This window comes from Ambystoma mexicanum, chromosome 1q (genome assembly GCF_040938575.1).
Source record: "Ambystoma mexicanum isolate Mex_15411 chromosome 1q, UKY_AmexF1_1, whole genome shotgun sequence".
Lineage (NCBI taxonomy): Eukaryota > Metazoa > Chordata > Amphibia > Caudata > Ambystomatidae > Ambystoma > Ambystoma mexicanum.
In genome coordinates this window covers 514,704,817-514,725,901 of record NC_090922.1, presented here as the reverse complement: position 1 = coordinate 514,725,901, position 21,085 = coordinate 514,704,817, and the positions used below count along the sequence as shown (strand labels likewise).

At 46.7% G+C, this 21,085-nt stretch overlaps 1 protein-coding gene across 3 annotated transcripts in view; it reads left to right on the top strand.

Moving 5' to 3' along the window:
• LOC138530413 (guanylate-binding protein 1-like) overlaps positions 1-21,085 on the top strand; it is a 1,110,598-nt gene that overhangs the window by 939,004 nt on the left and 150,509 nt on the right. For all 3 annotated transcript variants that reach the window (XM_069640909.1, XM_069640906.1, XM_069640908.1), the window contains one exon: positions 5,638-5,740. In XM_069640909.1, the coding sequence (XP_069497010.1) occupies positions 5,638-5,740 (103 nt within the window). The remainder of the gene's footprint in view (positions 1-5,637; positions 5,741-21,085) is intronic.

The following is a 21,085-nucleotide window of genomic DNA, read 5'->3' as shown; positions in this document are numbered from 1 at the left end:
AATTAGACAGAAGGGAAGGGGGAGAGTAGTGGAGTAGAGCTGGGAGGAAGAGGGAGGATGGGTAAGAGGAGGAGGAGGGAAACGGAGGGGTGAGGGGTGAGAATGGGGTGGAGGGGGAAGTGGAGGGAGAGGATTAAGGGGCAGAGGGAATGGGTGGGAGAGGGGGAGCGAGAAGGGGGAGGGGTATCATGGTGGGGAATGGAGAAGGAGAGATTTAAGGGACATGCGGAATGAGGAAAAGGTAGGAGTAGAGCGGATTGAGAGAGGTAAGGAGTTCCAGTGGAGGGGGGCTAGGAGTTGGAAGGAGCGGAAACGGGAGGAGGCACAAGGGGAGGGAGGAACGGTGAGAAGGAAGTGGTCAGCGGAGCGAAGGGAGCGAGAGGGAGTGTAGAAAGAGAGAAGGGAAGAGAGATAAGGGGGAGCGAGATCATGGAGAGATTTGAAGACTAAGCAGAGAAAATGAAATTTAAGTTGGGAGTGAAAGGGAAGCCAGCCAATGGAGGATAGGGTAGCAGAGATAGAGTCTCGGGAGGTGAGGAGGGTACGGATGGCGGAGTGGTAGATAGATTTGAGGGGGGCGAGATTGTGAAGAACGTAGACCAAAGAGTAAGGAGGAGCAGTAGAAGAGGCGAGAGAAGATAAGGGAGGAGATTAAAAGTTTAGTGGCATGGAAAGTAAGAAAGGGGCGGACTTTGCAAATATTATAGAGGTGGTAGAGACATGCACGAGAGGTGAGAGAGATATGGCACAAGTGGCACAGCGAGTAGAGCGCTCGCTTTGACATCCGTGCAGAGCTTGCTAACGCAGTTTCAAAATCCCGGCAGGGCCAAACTCAGCCTTTCATCCTTCCGAGGTTGAAAAATGAGCACCACACACCGTGGGTAAAAATAAGCAGCGCTCAGTTACCAGAGGGTGCGTAGCGCTATATAAATGCCAAATTATTATTATTACATTATTATTATGATGGGAAAAAGTGAGAGAGGAGTCAAAGTGAATGCCTAAATTGCGAGCGTGGGGGGAGAAAGTAAGATTAGAGGGAGGAAAATGAATGAAGAAAGGAGGAGGAGAGGGAGAGGGAGGGGGAAGAGAGTTGGAGGGGAAGAAAACTACTTCAGTTTTGTCAGAGTTAAGGTATAGAAAGCGAGAAGACATCAAGTTTTTTTTGTTGAAAATCATATTTTATTATCATTTTGAGTCATGACATCAAAAGGCTTACACAAACGTAACAATCCAAACATAATTATAGCAACAAACCCCCTCCACCCAAACCCCCACCCACCCGACCGACCCACCCCCAGTCCGAGCTCATGTGTACATTTTATCAAGCGAGTTCATACATAGTATTTCCATTTCAATTCAATTGTTACTTCTACACACTGATGTGTCAGGTCCCGCTTTAAAGGCCTTTCCTTTTTAGTCCCGTTACCCGTGGTTTTTCTCATCCAGGGGGGAGAGCCCCCCCCCGTCATGTTATTGTTTCACTGGGTCAAGGGCCCATAGTTTACAAAAAAGGGGAGCCATGGCTCTTCTATGTTTGTCTTAGATTCATCAATTAGGTGTGTAAGAAACTCCATATCATAGATGGCTCGTATCTTAGTGACCCACTCTTTTTCCCCCGGCATACGAGGACTTTTCCACCTCTGTGCCAAACAACACCTGGACGCCACCAGCATAATCTGCAACATGTGGTCTTGAGTTCCCCCGTGTCCCTCCCCCACATTTATTCCAAAGAGGAGGAGCCATGGGCATAGGGGTCTCTCCACCCCATCGACTCCCTTAACCCAGGATAGTACCTCCTGCCAGTACATCTGAACCATTGGGCATTTCCACCACGTATGGATATAGTCGGCCTTTGTTTTCTTGCACTTCCAGCAGTATGGATCATATCCCTCCCTCATTCTCGCTATCCTTTGCGGGGGATAGTGCCATCTATGTAGCACCTTGAGAGCCTGGTACCGATACTGGAGAGAAGCTGTGGAGCGGTTTGCTCTCCTGCACATTTTAGACCATCTCTCGTCATCTATTACCTCCCCCGGGTCCTTCTCCCATTGTGTGCGCGCTGGTGGAGGTTCCCTCAGAGCCGAAAACAAAAGAAGTCTGTAAAGACGAGATATCAACCCCCCTATAGCCCCCAGCTGAAATGTGGAACCTCTCAAATTCAGTTAGCTCTCTTCTTAGGGTGTCCCCCCATGAGGGTTCCGTAAGAAATCCCTTGAGCTGGAGGTAGCGGAACGGTGACAGTGTGCCCAACCCCAGAGCCTCCTCTAGATCCTTCAGGGGTAGGAACGAGCCCCCCACCCAAAGATGGCCAGTCCTGCTAAGGCCGGCCTCGAACCATTTTTGAAATGCAGCTGGCTCCGCTATCTTGTCTACGAAGGGAGGGGGGGGGGGGCAGATACAGCTCAGTGGGGAGGGCCAAGTCGTAAGCCAGCGATAATAACCCCCCTCACTCCAGTGACCACAGCACTTTCAAAATTGGGTGGTTTAGGACCCTCTTAGGAATGTTTTTTCTTGGGACCCATAGCCATTCCTCCACAGTGGCAGGGGCAAGAACCTTGTTGTCCATGGCTACCCATTGTTTTTCCGTGCCTGGGGTAAAGTGGTCAATCAACACCCTTAGCTGGGAGGCCCTGTGGTATGTTTCCAAGTCTGGATATCCCACCCCACCGTCCTCCTTTGGCCTGGTGAGCACCTCATAAGAGATCCTATGTTTTTTGCCAGACCAGAGGAAGTTTAGGAGGATTCGTTTTACTTCCACAAAAAATGTCTTAGGGACCTATACTGGGAGCATTTGAAATAGGAACAGAAACTTGGGGAGAATCACTATCTTCACCAGGTTGAGTCGCGCCATCCAGGAGAGCCCCAATCTTGCCCACCTCTCAATATCCCTCTTCATTGTCAGCCAAAGTAGAGGAAAGTTGGCAGAGAAGAGGTCATCCAGGTCACGTGTTACGCGGATACCCAGATATCGGAACCCATCCCATTGTAATACAAAAGGGAGCCCTTTTGCATATTCCACTTCTGGGTCCGCCAGGTCTCCCCCAATGAAGGCCACCGATTTCCCGAGGTTAACCTTAAATACGGAGAGCTCTCTGTAATGTGTCAGACCCTGCAAGATCCGGGGAACCGTCTGGGATGGTTTCGTAATGTATAGCAATGTGTCGTCAGCAAATAGGCCAATCTTACATTCTGTATCCCCTATTTTTACCCCTCTGATGGCCTCATACTTTCTGATGGAGATTGCCCAAGGCTCCATTACCATTGCATATTTTAAGGGGGACAATGGACACCCCTGCCTTGTGCCTCTCTCCAGGGGAAAAATCTTGGATTCAGTCCCATTCACGACCACTCTGGCTGATGCGCATATTATCGGATCCCTGTCTGTTCAGGATAAATCCTACGGTAGATAACACTTTTTAAAGAATGCTCATTTAAACCTTGTGTATATTATAAATACATGTTTATATATAACTTTGTGTGTAAGTTTTACTTGGCTACTTGTACTTACTGATTTCAATTTTACAGCTCTACAGCTCACATTACCCCTCTTAAGATAAGCCTGGTTGCTCAGTCACACTACCAACCTGTGTAGTACAGGCCTATATTAAAAGGTGGGTTACCTAATACCAAGTAGATAAGTCTTGTGTAGTCCCACACCAGTTGGACTGCACTAATTCTTACCTAACAGGAGCCTTTCTAGATCTTCCAATGTCCACTGAATAGTCTCTCTTACTGTGTTTATCAACTTCCCTGTAAGGACTACACCTTGAATTTGGGGTTAGGATTTCTTGTAATAAGTATGATAAGAGAAGGTCCCACTGCCTTTTTTGGGGCTCCTCAAGGGCTCCAATCATACTTGTGAGAGTGCCAAAGAATCTCTCTCTTAGACCAACTGATTGTAGCGATGTGTGGATGACAAATGGGTCACCTCATTTTCCACAGTGCCTGACTATTCCTGGACTGGGAGCTGCTGCCTGCTTCAGGCACAAGATTCCCATGGTAAATGTTTCCAGTAAAGCTATAGTAATTGACTTGGCAGCTGCTGGCTGAGGTGGGTTGGCATTAGGATACCAGACAAAGAATGATCAGCTCCCACTACGATAAGACTATTTCCTGAGGATGTACCAGAGTTCAGAGCACAAGCAAAGTTAGCCTTAACTCCGCAAAGGGTGTGCCCACTACGGGTAGTGGTGCTAATAGGCATAGAGAGTCGGGCACCAATTAAGCAGCAAGCATCCATGGGATCAGGGGGCCCTTAGACTGGGGCCCCTCCCCATGGCTCGCCCTATCCGTGGAGTAAGTCTGGCTCTGTTTATGCCTTGGTAGGCTGCCTACCCCTGGTCAGAAGGGTTCCTAGGGACTGGGTTACAGAGGTATTCTCATGACCCTGTCGCACAATATGTAACCCCTATCTTAATTAAAACCAATGCAATGGATTTTTGTGGTTTAAAAAAAAAACACTTTTTAATGCAGTGAATTGCTCATTTGCCAGGTGCCACCTGCATATCACATACATTGCTCATTATTGTAGTTGAATTGCACCTATTACAGAAATCGCACATTCTTTGTCCTGGTCACCTACATGCAATAATCATCAATGTCAAGACTACAAACCGTATATGCTGAAAAGATCAATATCAAACTGAATTGATAGGTGCAAAGTCTTCAAGGTCTGCACAACCCAAACTCTCATTAAATAAAAAGAAACAATCTTGGTTCTCACAAATGCATAACAAATATAAATCAGTAAAAATAAACTCAATACACGGGCTAACACTGTGAAACATCGTGCTTCATTGGAACCACTGGTACCTCTCAGATCACACACATTGTTGTGCAACAAACAATTAATCCAGCTGTAAATGGAAACATTTGACATCTATTCTTTTGTATAAAATGGTCAACACACAATCGTTTGGCCGTATACAAGCTTATTTGTGTAATGCTCTCTTGCTGCATAACAATGTGTGGCTAATGCTGTCTTGGTGTTTGGGCCTTCATAAGGACGAAAAAAAACATTTTCAGTGTACAATAAATGAGTTCCCATGTACAAGAGAGCTCATCCAAAAAAAGCTTTAAAAAACTGCTCTTTCACCCGGGCTCCATAATAGCCTTGATTATGGATGTGTACATATCCCATTAAAATGCCACCAGATGTGGATCATTTGTGTAATCTCTATTGTTAGTATGCGGAGGAGCATCTCACCAAGTGTGGAACGGCTCAGGAGGATGCCCCCCAGTGAACAATGTGTGTGATCTGAGACATACCAGTGGTTTCAATGAAGCACAATGATGTGTCACAGTGTTCTCCCGTATAATGAGTTGATTTATAGTTTCATGAGTTTATGAGAATAAAAATGTTTTTATGAGAGTTTGGATTGTGCAGACCTTAAAGGCTTTACTCAAGTCAATTCTGTTTGATATTCATCTTATCATTATATAAGGTTTGTAGTCTTGACAGTGATGATAATTGCATGTAAGGAACCTGGTGGTCAAGACGTTAGTTCCCAGCACTTCATTTTTGTATACTGGTCACCTACATTACAGATATTGCACCTTACTATGACCTAGGTTACAGCAATCACTTTTACTCTGTCCTGTGATGAGACGCCTCTATTTCTGGTTTCTTTTTCACAGGCTGGACAGGTCCTTCAGGAAGTGCTGAAGTCCCAGGAGTCTATGGCTCAAACACTTCTCCAGACGGACAACGCACTGACACAGAAGGAAAAGGAGGCTGCTGGTAAATTAGAGACATCTTGCCACTGATTGCCCCCTTAACATTGTTTCCCTAAAAGAGTGTTGTGTCCATTTGCATTTTACCTTTAAATATGTGTGCGCATTTGTGGATGCATGTGTGCGTTGTGTTTGATTGATTTTTCCTCACCTTGGTTTGCGCGTGTGTGTGTGTGTGTGTGCGTTGGTATAGTTCTGTCATCTTAGTCATTTGATAAAGCACATCATTTCATTGCAAAGGTCTCAAATCTAGGGCACTCGAAAACTAAACAACAGTGATAGTATGTACAGTGAAGTTCTCCTGTCCAGTCCCCTTTCCTCCATGGCTGTGGGCTGGCGTCCTCTTGTAGGGAATGGGACCCTGACTGCACCCTGCCGCAGCTTCAATTAGCAAAGGCTGGGGCTCATGCACAGACAGTCCCACATATAACTTCCCTCTGACGCACCACTGGCTCCAACTGGCTCTCCTTTCTTTTCATGCAGACAGAGCAGGAATAACTCACAGCAGTGTTGTGTTTTACACTCTTTTTGTATTTGCCTCTGTAGGGTATGTGCCCAGTGTTATGTGCTTTTGACGTTGCATTTCTTGTACTATTGTCTTTTCAGTTGCTGACCCTGGTGTATTATATCTCATGTGCTTGGAACAAGATTGCTTGTGTTCCTCTGAATTTGTTGTGATGTGCTTACTCTCTGATCACTGCAATCTTGGCTTCAGAGGTTGGAGGACATTTTTCACAGCCTTCCTCCTATAGAATATAATACCTTGAATAAGAGTAAACCAGTATGCAAAAATATTGTTTTATTTTATATCACTCTGGATAGCCCACAAGTTCACAATGGATAATCGTGCTGGCAGGCCATCTCTGCATCACATTGGGATGCTCAACAACGGAGGAGCCTTCCAGGTTGGGTTCCTCCCTGACACTCAGATTCGGTCAAAATGACTGAATCCAAGTGACCTACACCACCAAATTATTGAAAATAGATGGTACCAAATGTCCTACTGATTACATGTTCGTAGGACATTTTGTAGTATCTATTTGGTGGTGTAGGTAGGTAAAAAAGAAAAAAAAAGTGTGTTGGCGGTGTGGGTGGGGTTTAGGGCACATCGGGAATGTTCAGGGGAGGAATGACCGAAGATTATTTAGTGCAAATAATCTTCGGTCATTTCTCCCTCGAAATTTTCCACTGCGGTAAAATCACCCCAACTGTGACACTCAGTTTAGTTCCTCATCCCCAAAAGCAACATCCTCTGACTTGTCTCCTGTGAGTTTCAGAATGTGACCACCTTTGATCCTTCCTGTAGGTTCGGTGACTTCGCTTTATCTCTGCCAAGCTACAGAAACAGTCATAGCTTCTCTTCTGAATGTGGAGAGAGCCACCCAAGTTTTCTACATCTCACTTTTTCCCGGGAAGTTTTAAGAGGGCCTTATGACATCCCTTCAACGGGGTCCTGATTTGTACCCTACTTAACACTTCTCTACTCCTGTTCAGGTATTGGCCCTCCTTTAATGCATTGTTAGGTGCTTGTTCTTCCTATCACTATGGTGTAAATCCCTTTTAATGGGGATTTGCTCCTGCCCCTGGCCTTGGGTGATGGTTGCCCTCTTGTTCCTTCCTGTTCTCTAGTAGCCCACTAGTACTGTATTTCGCCTTCTTCCCAGCCTCCTCCACCTCCTGATACTCTCCCTGCCACCTCCTTATACTCTCCCTGCCACCTCCTGATACTAATACTCTCCCCCTTGTCACCTCCTGATACTCTCCCCCTTGACACCACCTGATACTCTCCCCCTTGTCACCTCCTGATACTCTCCCCCTTGTCACCTCCTGATACTCTCCCCCTTGTCACCTCCTGATACTCTCCCCCTTGTCACCTCCTGATACTCTCCCCCTTGTCACCTCCTGATACTCTCCCCCCTGCCACCGCCTGATACTCTCCCCCCTGCCACCTCCTGATACTCTCCCCCTGCCACCTCCTGTTATTTTCCTCCTGCCACCTCCTGATACTCTCCCCTGCCACCTCCTGATACTCTTAGCTGTTACCTCCTGATTATTTGGTTCCACCGAGCAATTGGAAAATCAAATCCAAGCATATCAAGAATTTATAGGAAGACCAGGGCCCCAGGAAGTTCAATTCCACACATTGCCCTGCAGACAAAACACACAAGCAGAAGTTCCCATGCCCCTGATGAATGTCCATCTATTAACTTCGCTGTTCGGACAGAAATTTGTGCAAGTCGGGCTATGGGGGTAATTCTGAGTTTGGAGGTAGCCATGGTGCTAGTAGCATCATGGCTACCTCCAAACCCGGGTCCGGTGTCTCTGAATGGGGACTTACCGGGTCATTCCAACCTTGGAAGACCCTGTAAATTCCCATTCAGAAAATCATTCCCCATTCCCATTTGGGCCCCCATAGGGCTCAATGGGAATGGGGAAGGAGCAAATAACGGGCCCGCTAATAGCGGGCCCGTTATTTGCTCCCTGGTCCCTTAACGGGTCCCGCTAAGAACAGCTGGTCTAACCAGCCGTTCCTGGTGGGACCCGCTAAGGGACCTCGGAATATGGCGGTAGGGGGTTAATGGCACCGGCATCCTTACCGGTGCCGTTAATCCCGTACCGCCATACTCGGAATGAGGCCCTATATCTTTTAATAGAATTATTCACAATTTTACACATTGAATTGATTATAAACTAGTGGTAATTGAGATATTGAGATCTTCTCCACGATTGACGAGTTGTGTTTACATGTGTATTATTGTGCAGTGTGAGTTTTTTACATTGTCTTTTATATTATTTTTGGCATGAATTTTAGTGTTTTATGGGTGTGACATGTATAATAAAATTAGAATTTTTTATTTTTTTAAACAAACGACTGTCGGGTAAAGATCCATATTTTAGACTATAGGCTGAAGCACTTTAGTATCCTTCCTTTTGTACATATCATGTTGAGTACCCACAAAGTAAGAGGGCTGTGAATCCCCCGTGTGGGGCTAGTCGTTGTGAGACGAGTACCTGCTGATTCTTTCCACGAGACCTCCTGATATTCTCCTCACCAACTCCTGATATTCTCCTCCTGCCACCTCCTGATATTCTGCTCCTCACACCTCCTGATATTCTCCTCCTCACACCTCCTGATATTCTCCTCCTCACACCTCCTGATATTCTCCTCCTGCCACCTCCCGATATTCTCCTCCTGCCACTATCCTCTCTTCCTGCCCTGTCCTTCAAACTTCTGATTTTATTTCCTTCCTGTAGCCACCACTTGATATTTTCATTTTACCCTTTTTCTGATATGTTCCTCTTGCCACTCCCTGAATACTCATCTAGTGCCACCTGTAGCTACTCTTCTCCTGCAGCCTCTCGATGTTCCTTCTCCCCCTCTTGTCTCTAGACATTTCTGCTCCCAAATCTCTTTTCTAGCCTCCTTTTTCCATTTCTCTCCTGAATTGCCAACTTGTTCCAAACCCCAGTAGTCATTTTTCCTCCAAAGAACCACACCAACTTTTACTGGACATGGTTTAAATATCCTGAAGCCCACTCCCATTGGGTTCGGCTGGGATTGAGTCTGTCGCTGTTGTGAGGGGTCAGAAATGAAAGCGTGACAAAAAGCCATCATGTTTTGGTTAAATACTTTTATTTTAAATCAAAAGGGGTTGGGAAAATGCCTCTCTGGCCCTATTTCTAAAGAGGTGTTTCCCTACCTAAATGACAAAACTAAGGATCTGTCTGTGTCAGGATGTCAATAACTGAAAAGACGCCCTTGTGTCCAAATCGTCCTATCCTGACCCTCACACTATAAACAAAACAACAAAATGTGAAAGGAAATGTCTTCAACCTGATATTGGCAAAAAAAAGTGTTCACAACTAAAAGTTAAAAAAGCTCCAACTTAAATGTTTTTGAAGGTGAAAGTCCTTGGACCCATAGGGTAGTTCCCTTCCCCTGGATTCTTGAAATGTGCTGGCAATGTCTTTCACTAAGATGTGCCTTTTTGTCTCTCCTTGATACACAGTGTTCCTGTTTGAGGAACACGTTCTTCAACAGTCTTTCTTTAACAAAAGTGTCTCTTTTAGATAACAAACACTGTTCCAGTGTAGTTTTCCTTGTAGCTTTGCAACTAGCCTGGTATACTCCCCTGCTAGGACTCTATAAAATTCTCACTGCCGGGTGTACTCTCCTAGCAGAACATCTGTTGTGGTTTCACTTGCCTGTTATACTCCCCTGCCAGGACTTCTTATGGTTTTCAATTGCCTGGTATCCTTCTCTTGCCACGTCTTCATGTGCGTTTCATAATTCCTTTTTATCACCAAAACTGAATATACTGTGGTGCACTGGGCCTATCTGTCTGTGGTAATATTTGTTCAAACTTTGCATCACATGCATTTGTATCTCACTGGGCCTTGGCTCTGTACGTTGCCTTTTCTGCACTTCATATTCGAGTTTGATTCTGTACTTTGCCTTATCTGCGTTCAAATATACTTCTTGTAATTTCTGTATCAGGACTTTGAAAACATTCAAATTGTCATTGGCACGGTTGCCGGAATGCCCATGGGTCCCCAGTTGCTTTGGGTCGACTTGCTGGTTCTCTCCAGCGTCTCTGGTCATGCTCGCAGCATGGCTCTGCTGTTCGCTTCTCACTATGGATGCTGCAGACCTCCTTCCGGCTTCCTTCGTGGCTCTGTGGTCACATGCCTGCTTCCCTCAGGTCCCAGTCTGGAGACGGCTGCTTCTTCAAGCTGCTGAGCGCCGAGAACTCTCTCGAGTCTCCTTGAGTATCCACCGCACTTCCTGCTCTCGCTCTTTGTTTTGCCTTCTGCTTCTGTGGACGCCTCTATTCTGCCACACCGGTAGGTGTCTCCCGCATTCGAAAGCCTTCTCATTGGAGCTGCGGTCTTCTCCTACACTGCCACACTCAGTAGTGTGGTTGCATTATTTAAATGTCTTGTACAGGTCAATTTGAAAAAAACCTCTGACTTCATGTTGTGCTTTGAGCTCTTTATACCTTGCACAAACTCCTTCATCCTCCCCGTCTCAGTACTTGGGTTAATTCTGGGAGTTGGAGTCCATGGGTGTCATTGGATACATGGTGTTTAAACCGTTGTTTTTAGTGATTTTACATAAAGGTACCTCAGAAGCAAAAAGTGTTGTGTTAGAGCTTTGTGTGTTTGGGTCATTGATGGGGGTTTGACCAGAAAAAGATGAAGAACAGGTTTCTCTACTTGGTCTAAAAGGAAAAACAAGCAGCTGACAATAGGCCATTAAGGTCTTGGGTATTAAAGGGACTTCCTCATGGAAAAAGGTTGTGGTTGTTAGAGGGTCTTCCTCATGGGAAAGGGGGAGATACTGCGTCTTGTCCAATGAAGTCATGATGTCTCCCCAGTAGTTAACTCCTTTCATGTGATCCTCCCTCATGTAGCCGCCCACTGGGTCAGGATCAGGTAGTGGCTGCCATCCCCTGGCATCATGGGAGGAGGTCACTGCCTTGGAATCCCTGATGACTCCATTGGGTTCATCACACTCTGCAGCCTGATTGAGAAAGGGATTTGGACTGGCTCCCCTTAATTTAGTGGGTAAATCAATTTGGTGGGTAAATCAGGTTGGTTATTTGTCTACTACTGGGTTAGGAAATGTTTTCTCTTTGCTGCTTTCTCTTCATAGGCATCAATGGGACATCAAACCTTTTGCTTTTGTTTGTAACCTGTTCTGACGTTTGGAGGCAAGTGAAGCCTTTTTACTTCCCTTACCTTGCTATGATCATCTGTTTTCGGGGCACAGATCATTCCCTAAGACTACCAGTGCAGGATAACACTGTTTTCCATTCAAAATGTCTTTGTTTTTCGTTGCACACATCACCTTACTGTGAAGTGTTGTAGGGACACTTTGGGCCTCATTATGACCCTGGCGCTGACGGAATGAAGGGGGCCGGTACGGGACCGGCCCCCTTCATTCCGTCAGGGCCGATTACGAGCTTCCCTTTGAGAGACCCGGATCAGACGCCTGGTAAAACCAGGCGTCCTTTCCGGGTCCCGCGAGGGGAAGAGAGAGGTAATAACGGGCCAGTTGGAATCTGCCCGTTATTACCTCCCTCCCCATTCCCATTGAGCCCTACAGGGGCTCAAATGGGAATGGGGAATGATTCCTGCAAGGAGAAAGTACCGGGTACTCCTATGTCGTCATGACCCGGTTATTCCTCATTGCAGGAACCCAGTAATGGAGCCCGGTTTGAAGGCAGCCATGGTGCTAATAGCACCATAGCTACCTCCAAACTCGTAATGAGGGCCTTCGTGTCTCCATAACTTTGTTTTTTGTAACTTATCTTTATATATAAAGCTGAATGTATGCATGTGTGTATGTTTGTCCGGCTATACAAATCCACACCGTTGAACCCACTGCTACCAAATGTTGCATGGATTCCTCATTTGTATGGGGCAAGATTGTAGTCTTTGTTTGGATGCAGAAAATTCACTCCCATTTACTGATGCTCACCCCGATTCACTACAGTAGGTACTAGAAGGAGGCACATTTTGGAAAAGTGTCTGAAGCTAAATGGTCGATGTGTTGGTTATTCCTTTGAAATGTATCACTACTGTATACAGTTCAAAAATGTTTATTAAAGTATTTTTAAAGGGAATAAAAAATAAATGTTACATTTTTTTTATCACGCTACTCCAAAATATGGTAAATGGCAAGGTTACAGTTTACTAAAAATTCATTCACAAGAAGAGAGTACAATCAATCTTTCTTGGACATTTTCTCAAATGTGCTGAAGCCATTAAGTGACTGAAACATGCCGCACAAAAAACGAACATCACTTGGAAAAGCTCCATCTGATGCAAAGCAAAAATCAATATCAAGAGTTTCTGAAACACAAAAGCAAACAGCAGCATGACTTGCCGACCAGAGGACAAGAGCAACTTTCTCCAGGGCACATGAGACACCGCTCGATCAGGAAATGGGCAACGCCGGTTAGCCTCGCTAGTTGGTTAATAACAAACGTCCAGGTCGGACTGGTGGCAGCAGATACTTTTCTTCCATTTTCTTTTTTCTTTTCTTGTACACTTTTGCACTTTACTGTTTAATGCGCAATAGAGTATGATGGACCTCATTACCACTACTTTGTTTGGCGGTAACAGAATTCCTGCTGTTTTTACTGCCCCACCAAACTGAGATTTGCCTTGAAGTGGAGGATTTACCTCCAGCAGTATGCTGGAGGTAAATCCTCCCACTTTAAAGCGAATAATCGCTGGATTTACAGTGGCAGAATTACCACTTGTGGTAAATCCCCCAAAATCTCCATGGAGTCCTATGGACTCCAGAAATGGGGACTAACACTGCCATACCACCGCTAAGAATCCCATGGGAAATCTACGGAACAGAGTGGCGGTAAAGGTAATCAATTGGGGCAGTATTCTGGCAGATTTACTGCCAAATTACCACCAAACTTTGATTGATACAGCATAAACTCTAAAGCGGCAGTGCCACAAGATTTATACCTGTCCTTTGTCCATTTAGTTGTTTCGCATTCTTCCTGCCCTCTCATGGCCGGAAGTCTTTTACTAGGGAAAGCTCCAGCTTTCTAAGTCAATGTGGTGGTATGTGTTTGTGGCTGGATGTAGGGTCTAGGACTTCAATCGAAAGTGTCTGTTGCTGGGCAGATATGTTGGCCTGAGGCTGTCGAGAAATGGACAGCTCCTGCCAGTTTGATTGGTGAAGATCCTTAGCATTGGTGGTTTTAGGGGTGACTCCAGCTCGAATCCTGGATAAAAAAGGGGGACTCCTGCAGCTATTCAGCAGATTGTCTTTGGAGCCAAGGCCCAGACAAAGAGAAGCATTTTGCTGAAAACCCAGAACTCATTGTTGGAAGCCAACCAGCATTTCTTTCTTCATCTGTCCTAGTGAAGTCTTGCTCATTTGCTGATGTCCAGAAGGCCCTGGTCAGTGTTTCGACTCCTGGACGGTTAGTAACAATTTGACCCCCGGCTTGATGACCCTGCCCCTGGAAGCCTTTGGAAGTGTCCCAAAACAATCCTGTGGGCTGAGCAGCTTCTTCCTGGGCTAGGATGACCAGTTTCTTCCTGGGCTACTTTGCTGGATCAGCCATCGTCCCAAATTGAGCTTTTGGGACTCTGCGGATTCTTGGCTTATGAAACAAGATGCATTTGCAGCTCCCCAATACACAGAGGGGCCTAGCAGGACCAGTTTCTTTGCTTCTACCACGCAGGTTGAATTCCGCCATTTCTTCAGTGTGGCCAACTCTGATCGCTACCTGTATCATGTCCTGTTGGTCCCCTGCGGTTGTTGCCAGATTGGTGACCCATCAGTCCAGTAGTGATGTCCAGCTGTCCCTCTTATTCATCGGTGCACAAAGCTGCCGACAAACATAACCCAAAACCGGAGACCAAAAGTGACCTCTGCATTCGAGACCCCTGGACTTCCTTCATCGGAACCAAGGCACAAGTAAGGGGGGTCGGGGCAGCGATTTCAGGGATTTCTACAGTGGTTGCTCAGTGATTTGGAGTACACGGGTGAGTAAATATATATGTTCCTACTCCTCCACCCCATCTTCAGAGGGCTTAACAAGCGGAAAGTCCGTAGCCTACACCTCCCTTGCCAGACCCTGATTGGTTGAGTTCTGGTCAAAGCCTTTCCCCTGGGCTCTCCCCAAGGTGGGTGGATTGAGAAAGGGTCTGCTAATAACCTTTTCTTCAATTTTCTAACTTCAAGACCCTTACAAACTACCTGTTGTCTTTGCCAACTCTTGCTCAGACTCTTAAAAGCACTACTAGCTTTCTGAAGAGAAATTCATTGAGATCTGTGACCCTAGGGCACTAGGCCCCCTCTTTTCTAGCTATGGAAGGACTTTTTATGATGCAGTACCTTATACTCTATGGGTTTTGTATGGTGTTTCTAACTTCTTTATTTTACACATTTAAGTTCTCTAATGGTTACTTACCTGGTTCTTTTTATGCACTAGCTTTTCTATCATACATTATTCTGAAACTGTATTCTAGAATGTGTTTGTGCTCTTTGCAGAGCACACCAAAGTTAATGCGTCTATAATAGTAGTGAATGTTTTAGTGTGTTATTATTAAGAATGCTCCATATGCGCTTCATTGAATCCTTCACCCCTCTCACACGTACTAAGTGTAAGTATTGCTGCTCAGTCACACTACCCAGATAGAGGGGGTCATTACAGGTTTGCCGGCCTGCCAGTAATTTTGGTGGGATACAGACCTACTGTTACCGGCATCTGATATCCTGGTATTATTGGGAAATTACAGGTGCCGCAAACGGCAGTCATTCCCCATTCCATGGAGTTCCATAGGACTCCATGGGGTGAATAGCCTGTATTACCGGCACCGGTAATACTAGCAGTTTTTCCCAGTGGGGGCACGATTTACCTCCAGCTCTTTGAGGTAAATCAGTGAACCCACACCGGCAAACCTGTAGTTTGGTAGTGCAGGAAAAGTGGTGGTAACAGAATTACTTCCACTTTTACTGGCACTTTCCCCACACCGCCAAACTTATAATAAGCCCCAGAGTTTAACTAGACATTAGTGTCTATACCTGTTCACCAAAATAGGGTGGCCTCTCAGAATCGATCGGTACACAGGGCTGTTTATGAAAATCCATCTTCAGATACCGGTAAGCAGACCATGGCTTTAAAAGCCTGCCTTAAAATCTTGGAATGGTACAGTGCATGCTTCTGTGCACGTATGCACGAGTTTGGCTCCGGGAACAGAGCAGAGTCTGTGTTGTAATGGAACCCTGGCGTGTTTATTCTTGGTCAGGGTTCCACATTCTTGACAATTTGAAGGGCCTGGTGGGTGGATGGCCGTGGGGTCTGTTTCTGAGTAATAAAGCTTCATCTTTACCTACCTGTTGGTGTCCCACGTTTCTTCGCTGGTGATGAGGAAGAAAACAAAGTGGAACCTCCAAACCCATGCATGTGCCGCCTCTGCTGCGCTCCGATAGTTGATGCCCAGCCGCAAGTGAGCTGAAGCGTAGCTCCAGCACAGAGTGAGCTGTGTCCTCCGCTGCACCCTTCGTTGCAGGCACCATGGTGTGAGCACCATCGGGCATCCATGCTGCACCCTCCCCTCCCACCCCCCCACCGTGTGGCACAAAGATTTCAGGAAGGGGGCCATGGTGCACACCTCCAGGAGGCGGTTTCCAGCATAGAGATACGCGGGGAGAGCGCAAGAAGGTCAGAGGAAAGTGTGACTGTGCGTGGTGGCAATTTTGGCATTGCCTAGCGACCTCGTTGTGTATCCAGGAACGAAGGTGCCGCTAACTCTACTTTCATCTGCCGTAATGCTGATTTATCTCCCGGTCCTTGTGCACACAGGAGTGCACGTGCCTAGGTGCCTTGTGGTGTGGACCAGTTGCTACTGTGAAAACACACAAATGTTTGTTTGTCGCATGCGAAGTGGGCTGGCTGGGGATAAGGAGCACAAAGCCAAAATGGGCCCAACTCACTAAGTATAGGCCATTTCTGGGAACAGTGTCTGGGGCTAGAGAACACTAAAGGCCTGATTCATGGAATGCTTTCCTATGGGATTGCACTGTTATAAAACACTTCCATGAATCAGGCCCTAAGCCTCATGAAGTTCAATTTACTCATTGAGTGCAAGCCCCTTCTGGGACCATGCAGCAGAGCAAAGCTAGGCTCCCGCCTGCATTTCTAACAGCACAAGGTGAGCCCACAGTGCTGTGGGACCTCTTGGTAGAGTATTCAAGGTCTACTTGAGGGCAGCTGGCGGTGCCAAGTACACTGATGATGAGAGGGCGATAGCGCTTTTGAATTTTTTAGGCACTAAAGGCCTGAGAGTATTCAGACTGGAGAAGACGTACAAATCCCCAGCGGTGGGGAAGGAGAAACTGTGGTGAGTTTATATGAGGCTGCCCTAAGGAAATTAGGAGGGCATTTTGGGAAAAGGCCAAATGTGGTATTGGAGCAATATAATTTCTTTTCCAGGGCACAGGGTGCTGGCAAATCAATTGATTCCTATGTTACGGCTTTCCGCACTCTCATATCCACTTGCAAATTCACTGGTGTACTGGAGGAGTACATAAGAGACCAGGTGATGATGAAAATGAGCAATGCTGAAGTGAGAGAGAGGCTATTGATTGATAGAGATCCTCCGTTGGACAACGTGATCGAGATTGCAAGGGCCATTGAAGAATCCTGTACCAGTGTACAAGTGGTCAATAAGAAAGCCGATAGGATCTCTCAAGGAGAGTCGCCGCAGGCTGTGTTAGCACCCAAGAAAAGCAGTGGAGAGACAAAAAAATAGAATCAAAAGGGTGGACCACACAAATAAGAAGAGCAAAGGGTCATTTGGTGTCTGAGAAGACAAGCATGCAGAAAATGCGGATGGACGGGTCACTCCACGGGTGCCAAAGAGTGTCCAGGCTGGGGAGGGGAGTGCAGGAGATGCAATACCAAGGGGCATTATGCTAGAATGTGCAGATTGAATGTTGAGTGTGGTGGGGCGCAAGGAAAACAAGTTCTCAGAATGGTGCAGGCGGAAGGAAGTGCTGACGGTATGGTGGGACATGTGAGCTGTGTTGCGCGTCAAGGCGTTCTGTTACATGTTGAAGGGGCGGCTAAGAAAGGGCCGTGGGAAAAGTTAACTGTAAATGGTGTGCAAATTGACATGATCTCACTGGCATTATATAAGAAAAGTTAAAAAAAAGCAGGTATCAAACCTCAAAGCCGTCGACATCAACGCCAGTGCTTATGGGCAAGTACCTACCAAAGTTCTGGTATGAGTGGGCTCAAATGGAATTCAAAGGGTGTAGTACGAATTGGAAGTTTTATGTAGCACACTAGGGTGAGAGCGTCCTGGGATGGGAGGAGCAAGCAGTTTTGGAAATTGAAATACCCCCTGGTAAGGCTGTTCCTGTGTTTTGTGTGGAGGATGCAAGGCGAATAAGGCCGGAGGAAACTGTATTGGCGAATTACTTAAGGAGCAAATACTCTACTGTGTTTAAAGACAAGTTAGGCATGTTGCATGGTTTTTCCCATAAGATTGCACTAAAGAGATGAGGAAGTGCCCAAGACCCATAAGGTCAGAAAGGTACCAGTGTTGGCAAGGGGGCAGTGTTGTGGAATGTGATGCTGGTGCAGTGGCAGAGTCCGCAGGTAGTGGCTGCATTCCTGGAATCAGATTGCCTCCGGTCAATTCAAGAGACTGTCTGGTGGGGTGTACAGAAGTCAGTTACCTTCTTCCCATTTATCCCCCATTACCTACCCATTCCCTTAATTTTTTCCTTTTATGGTTTGTGCAATTTCTTTATCTTGTTTCTTTCTGTGGCATCAATAAGGAGGGGGGAGAAGTGTTGTAATGGAACCCTGGTGTGTTTATTCTTGGCCAGGGCTCCACATTCTTGACGGTTTGAACGGCCTTGTGGCTGGGCGGCCATGGGATCTGTTTCTGAGCAATAAAGCTTCATCTTTACCTACCTGTTGGTGTGCCACGTTACTTCAGTCTGCTTCTTTATATGCGCTAAGTGTTCATGGGGCACTAAATGCTGGAAGCTTATTGTCCTGAAACGTTTCTTTCTCTGCTGTAATGTAGTCCCCTCCCTGATTCTAGGGACATCCAGTGGGGTGACCAAAGTGGGCTGGTACCGTCCCAATCTAGATGGTGATGGACCCAAATGGGGTTTCCAGGGAATCCCATAGTCACCCTGACCTAGCCCCTTCAAATAGTGGGGTACAGCCACAAGGACAATTTTACTCAAGATGCTAGCCTTTTAAGGGAAATCACTAGGACCCCTGGCATGCCCCAAGAACTTCTATCGACTCAGCCAAGTCTCCCTGGGGACAAGCAAGACCTCCATTATGGGCAAAACTATAGAGTTGACACTTTCCGTTTAAAATACTGGGAAGGCCATGAAAATGTTATGCAGACCCCTTCCCCATACTGAAGAGTTTAAAGCTCCCAGTATCCAGACCCAAAGTCCTTTAGAGAAAATACATTCATGCAGTTGCAAGGGCATTCAGAGTCGCAACAAAGAAATAGTTCAAAGACCCACAAGGATTGTGGCGGAGGCCATGCTTTAAAGCAGAGACCACATCAAAGGCCCAGAGAGGTTTTCCTCACAACAAGCATACTTGTAAGCAATACAATGTTATCAACCCATTGTCTCCCAACAGCGTTTCACTCGCCGTTGATACAAAACTGCAATTCCATAGTGACCCTACATTTCTTTCACACACAGAGGGTCCAGAATCACTGTTGAATTATTTATCTGCTCCATACTCGCATGTTGAAGGATCAGAATACCTATGCACCTCTCAGACAGTCTGTGCTAGCTATCAGGGAGGGCAGTGGATTTGAAGTTGCCAAAGAGACCAAATTAAGGCTTGCTCTAGCCTTTGAAACCTAGACCAGACTCAAAAGAGAATTAGTAGCAGCCTATCACAGCCCCTCACCAATCTTGTAACACGTCACCCTTACAGTGACTCCGGCCCAGGAGGAAAGACTACCAAGCTATAAAATCCTAGGCCCCTAGTCGGTCAGAATGAGTTTCAGGGGAAAGGAGCCAGGATTATGGAAGGAGCCAGGATTAAGGAGCTCATCAGGAAATGAGAGGTGCGACGAGCAGGAGCCAAGTGGACTGAAGCTGGAATTTCCCAATCACCAGGAGAGGTGCCAGAGGAGGAATCGGGAGTCTTGGCTGGAGACACAATCTAGAATAGTGTCTGGAGCAGAATCTGGAGCCAAGTTTGGATCTGAAGTTTAGACATTATTGGTAAAAGTGCTTGTAACAGGAGCCCATGCAGCACCAGAGGTACCAGAGCTGGCGAGTAGACTCAGCTGACCTTCACTCTTCACCTGAAAGTCTGAAATTGGAAGCAAAGAAAGCGACGAACATTAATGTCTTTAAGCTAGGGGACATTCGCAGGTGCTGTTATGGACAGCCTCCAGATCCCCATTCTGCCCCATAGGGCAGAATGGGGGTCGGGAGCATGGTTGCACTGGCACCGTTTATAACGTATGAAGCCGGCGACACACAACAACACCTCCAGCGTATTCAGGATGCCCTCAGAGCTCAGAATGGGGAATAGCAATGGGGCAAAGACGGCCCCATCCTCCTGTCCTCCCATGGCCATCACCACAACAGAGGCCACCAACAAAGGAAAAGCAGCCTTAACATACAAGTCCAGGCCACGCCCTACAGAGAACATTGCACCTCCGAAATGCCAACCTGCCCCACCTCCACACATCCGTCATTGCAGGGTCAGACAGAAGTGCTGGTGGTCAGGCTGAAAGCACATGACTGCTGCCTATGTTTCACAGATTGAGTAATAGGAGGTGATGGGACCCAAGGACAGGCTGTGAGAACTGGAGTAAGTGAAATTGGAAACAGCCAGAGTATGAAGCCACCAAGGAAGCCTGATAGGCGTCCGGGTGGTGGCAGAAGCAGGAGGAAGTAAGGGACCCAGACAGGTAGCTGAGAGCAGTGAGACCTTAGAGAGACGACCAGCGCCACAGGTCAGGAGTTGAGCAGTCAGTTACAAAAAACTATTGGGGACTTTTGGCCCCAACTCCAAATCCTTGAGAAGTTACAACTGTACCTAACGTGGTGGAGGAGACTGTGGGTGTACTGTACAGACATTGGGGAGTCCAGGTGGATTTACACTTGTGGCAACCGGTTATGGTAGATAGCCAAAGGTACGCAACCTGGGAAAGCCTGCATCTAGCTACACGACAAGGAGTGGTCAACACCCTGGACCTGGGTGTGAGACCTTGATTCGATACTCCTAATACATTCTTTTTTGTTGAGCTTGTGTTGATTTCCTGGAAATAAAGAACTTTAAATACTTCTGGAGTCCAGTCATTTGTAGGTTTCACTTGCCCCTCTGTAAAATTTGAGCGTGTTGGTGCAGGGAGAAGTGAGATAACGCGATGGAGAGGTAGGTGAGGGGTGCAGACAATCCTGAAACCACATACAACAAACCATAACATTGATTAGAAAGGCATGAAAAAGTAGAATGTCATCACAAAGCATTAAAAGTCCTAGCAACACATGAAAAGGACTTAACAAGTCAGAGCAAGCCAATGCCTTCCCCCACACTTCTAACACTCGTCTCTTGCTGCCATGTCCCATTTCACTTTCTCACTTTGCCGATATCAGACTCTGGGCCTCATGACAGGTTTGGCGGTCCGGGAATAAGGGTGCCGGTAAGCTCACCGGCACCCTTGTTTCTGGACTGTCAAACTATGGGTTTGCCAGCCGGAGCCACTATGCCTGACAGGTCTGACCCTGCCGGGCGCAGCGGTCACGGTAAGCAAAGCTGTCATGGACGCATCGGCACCGTTAACAACGGTGCCGGTACTT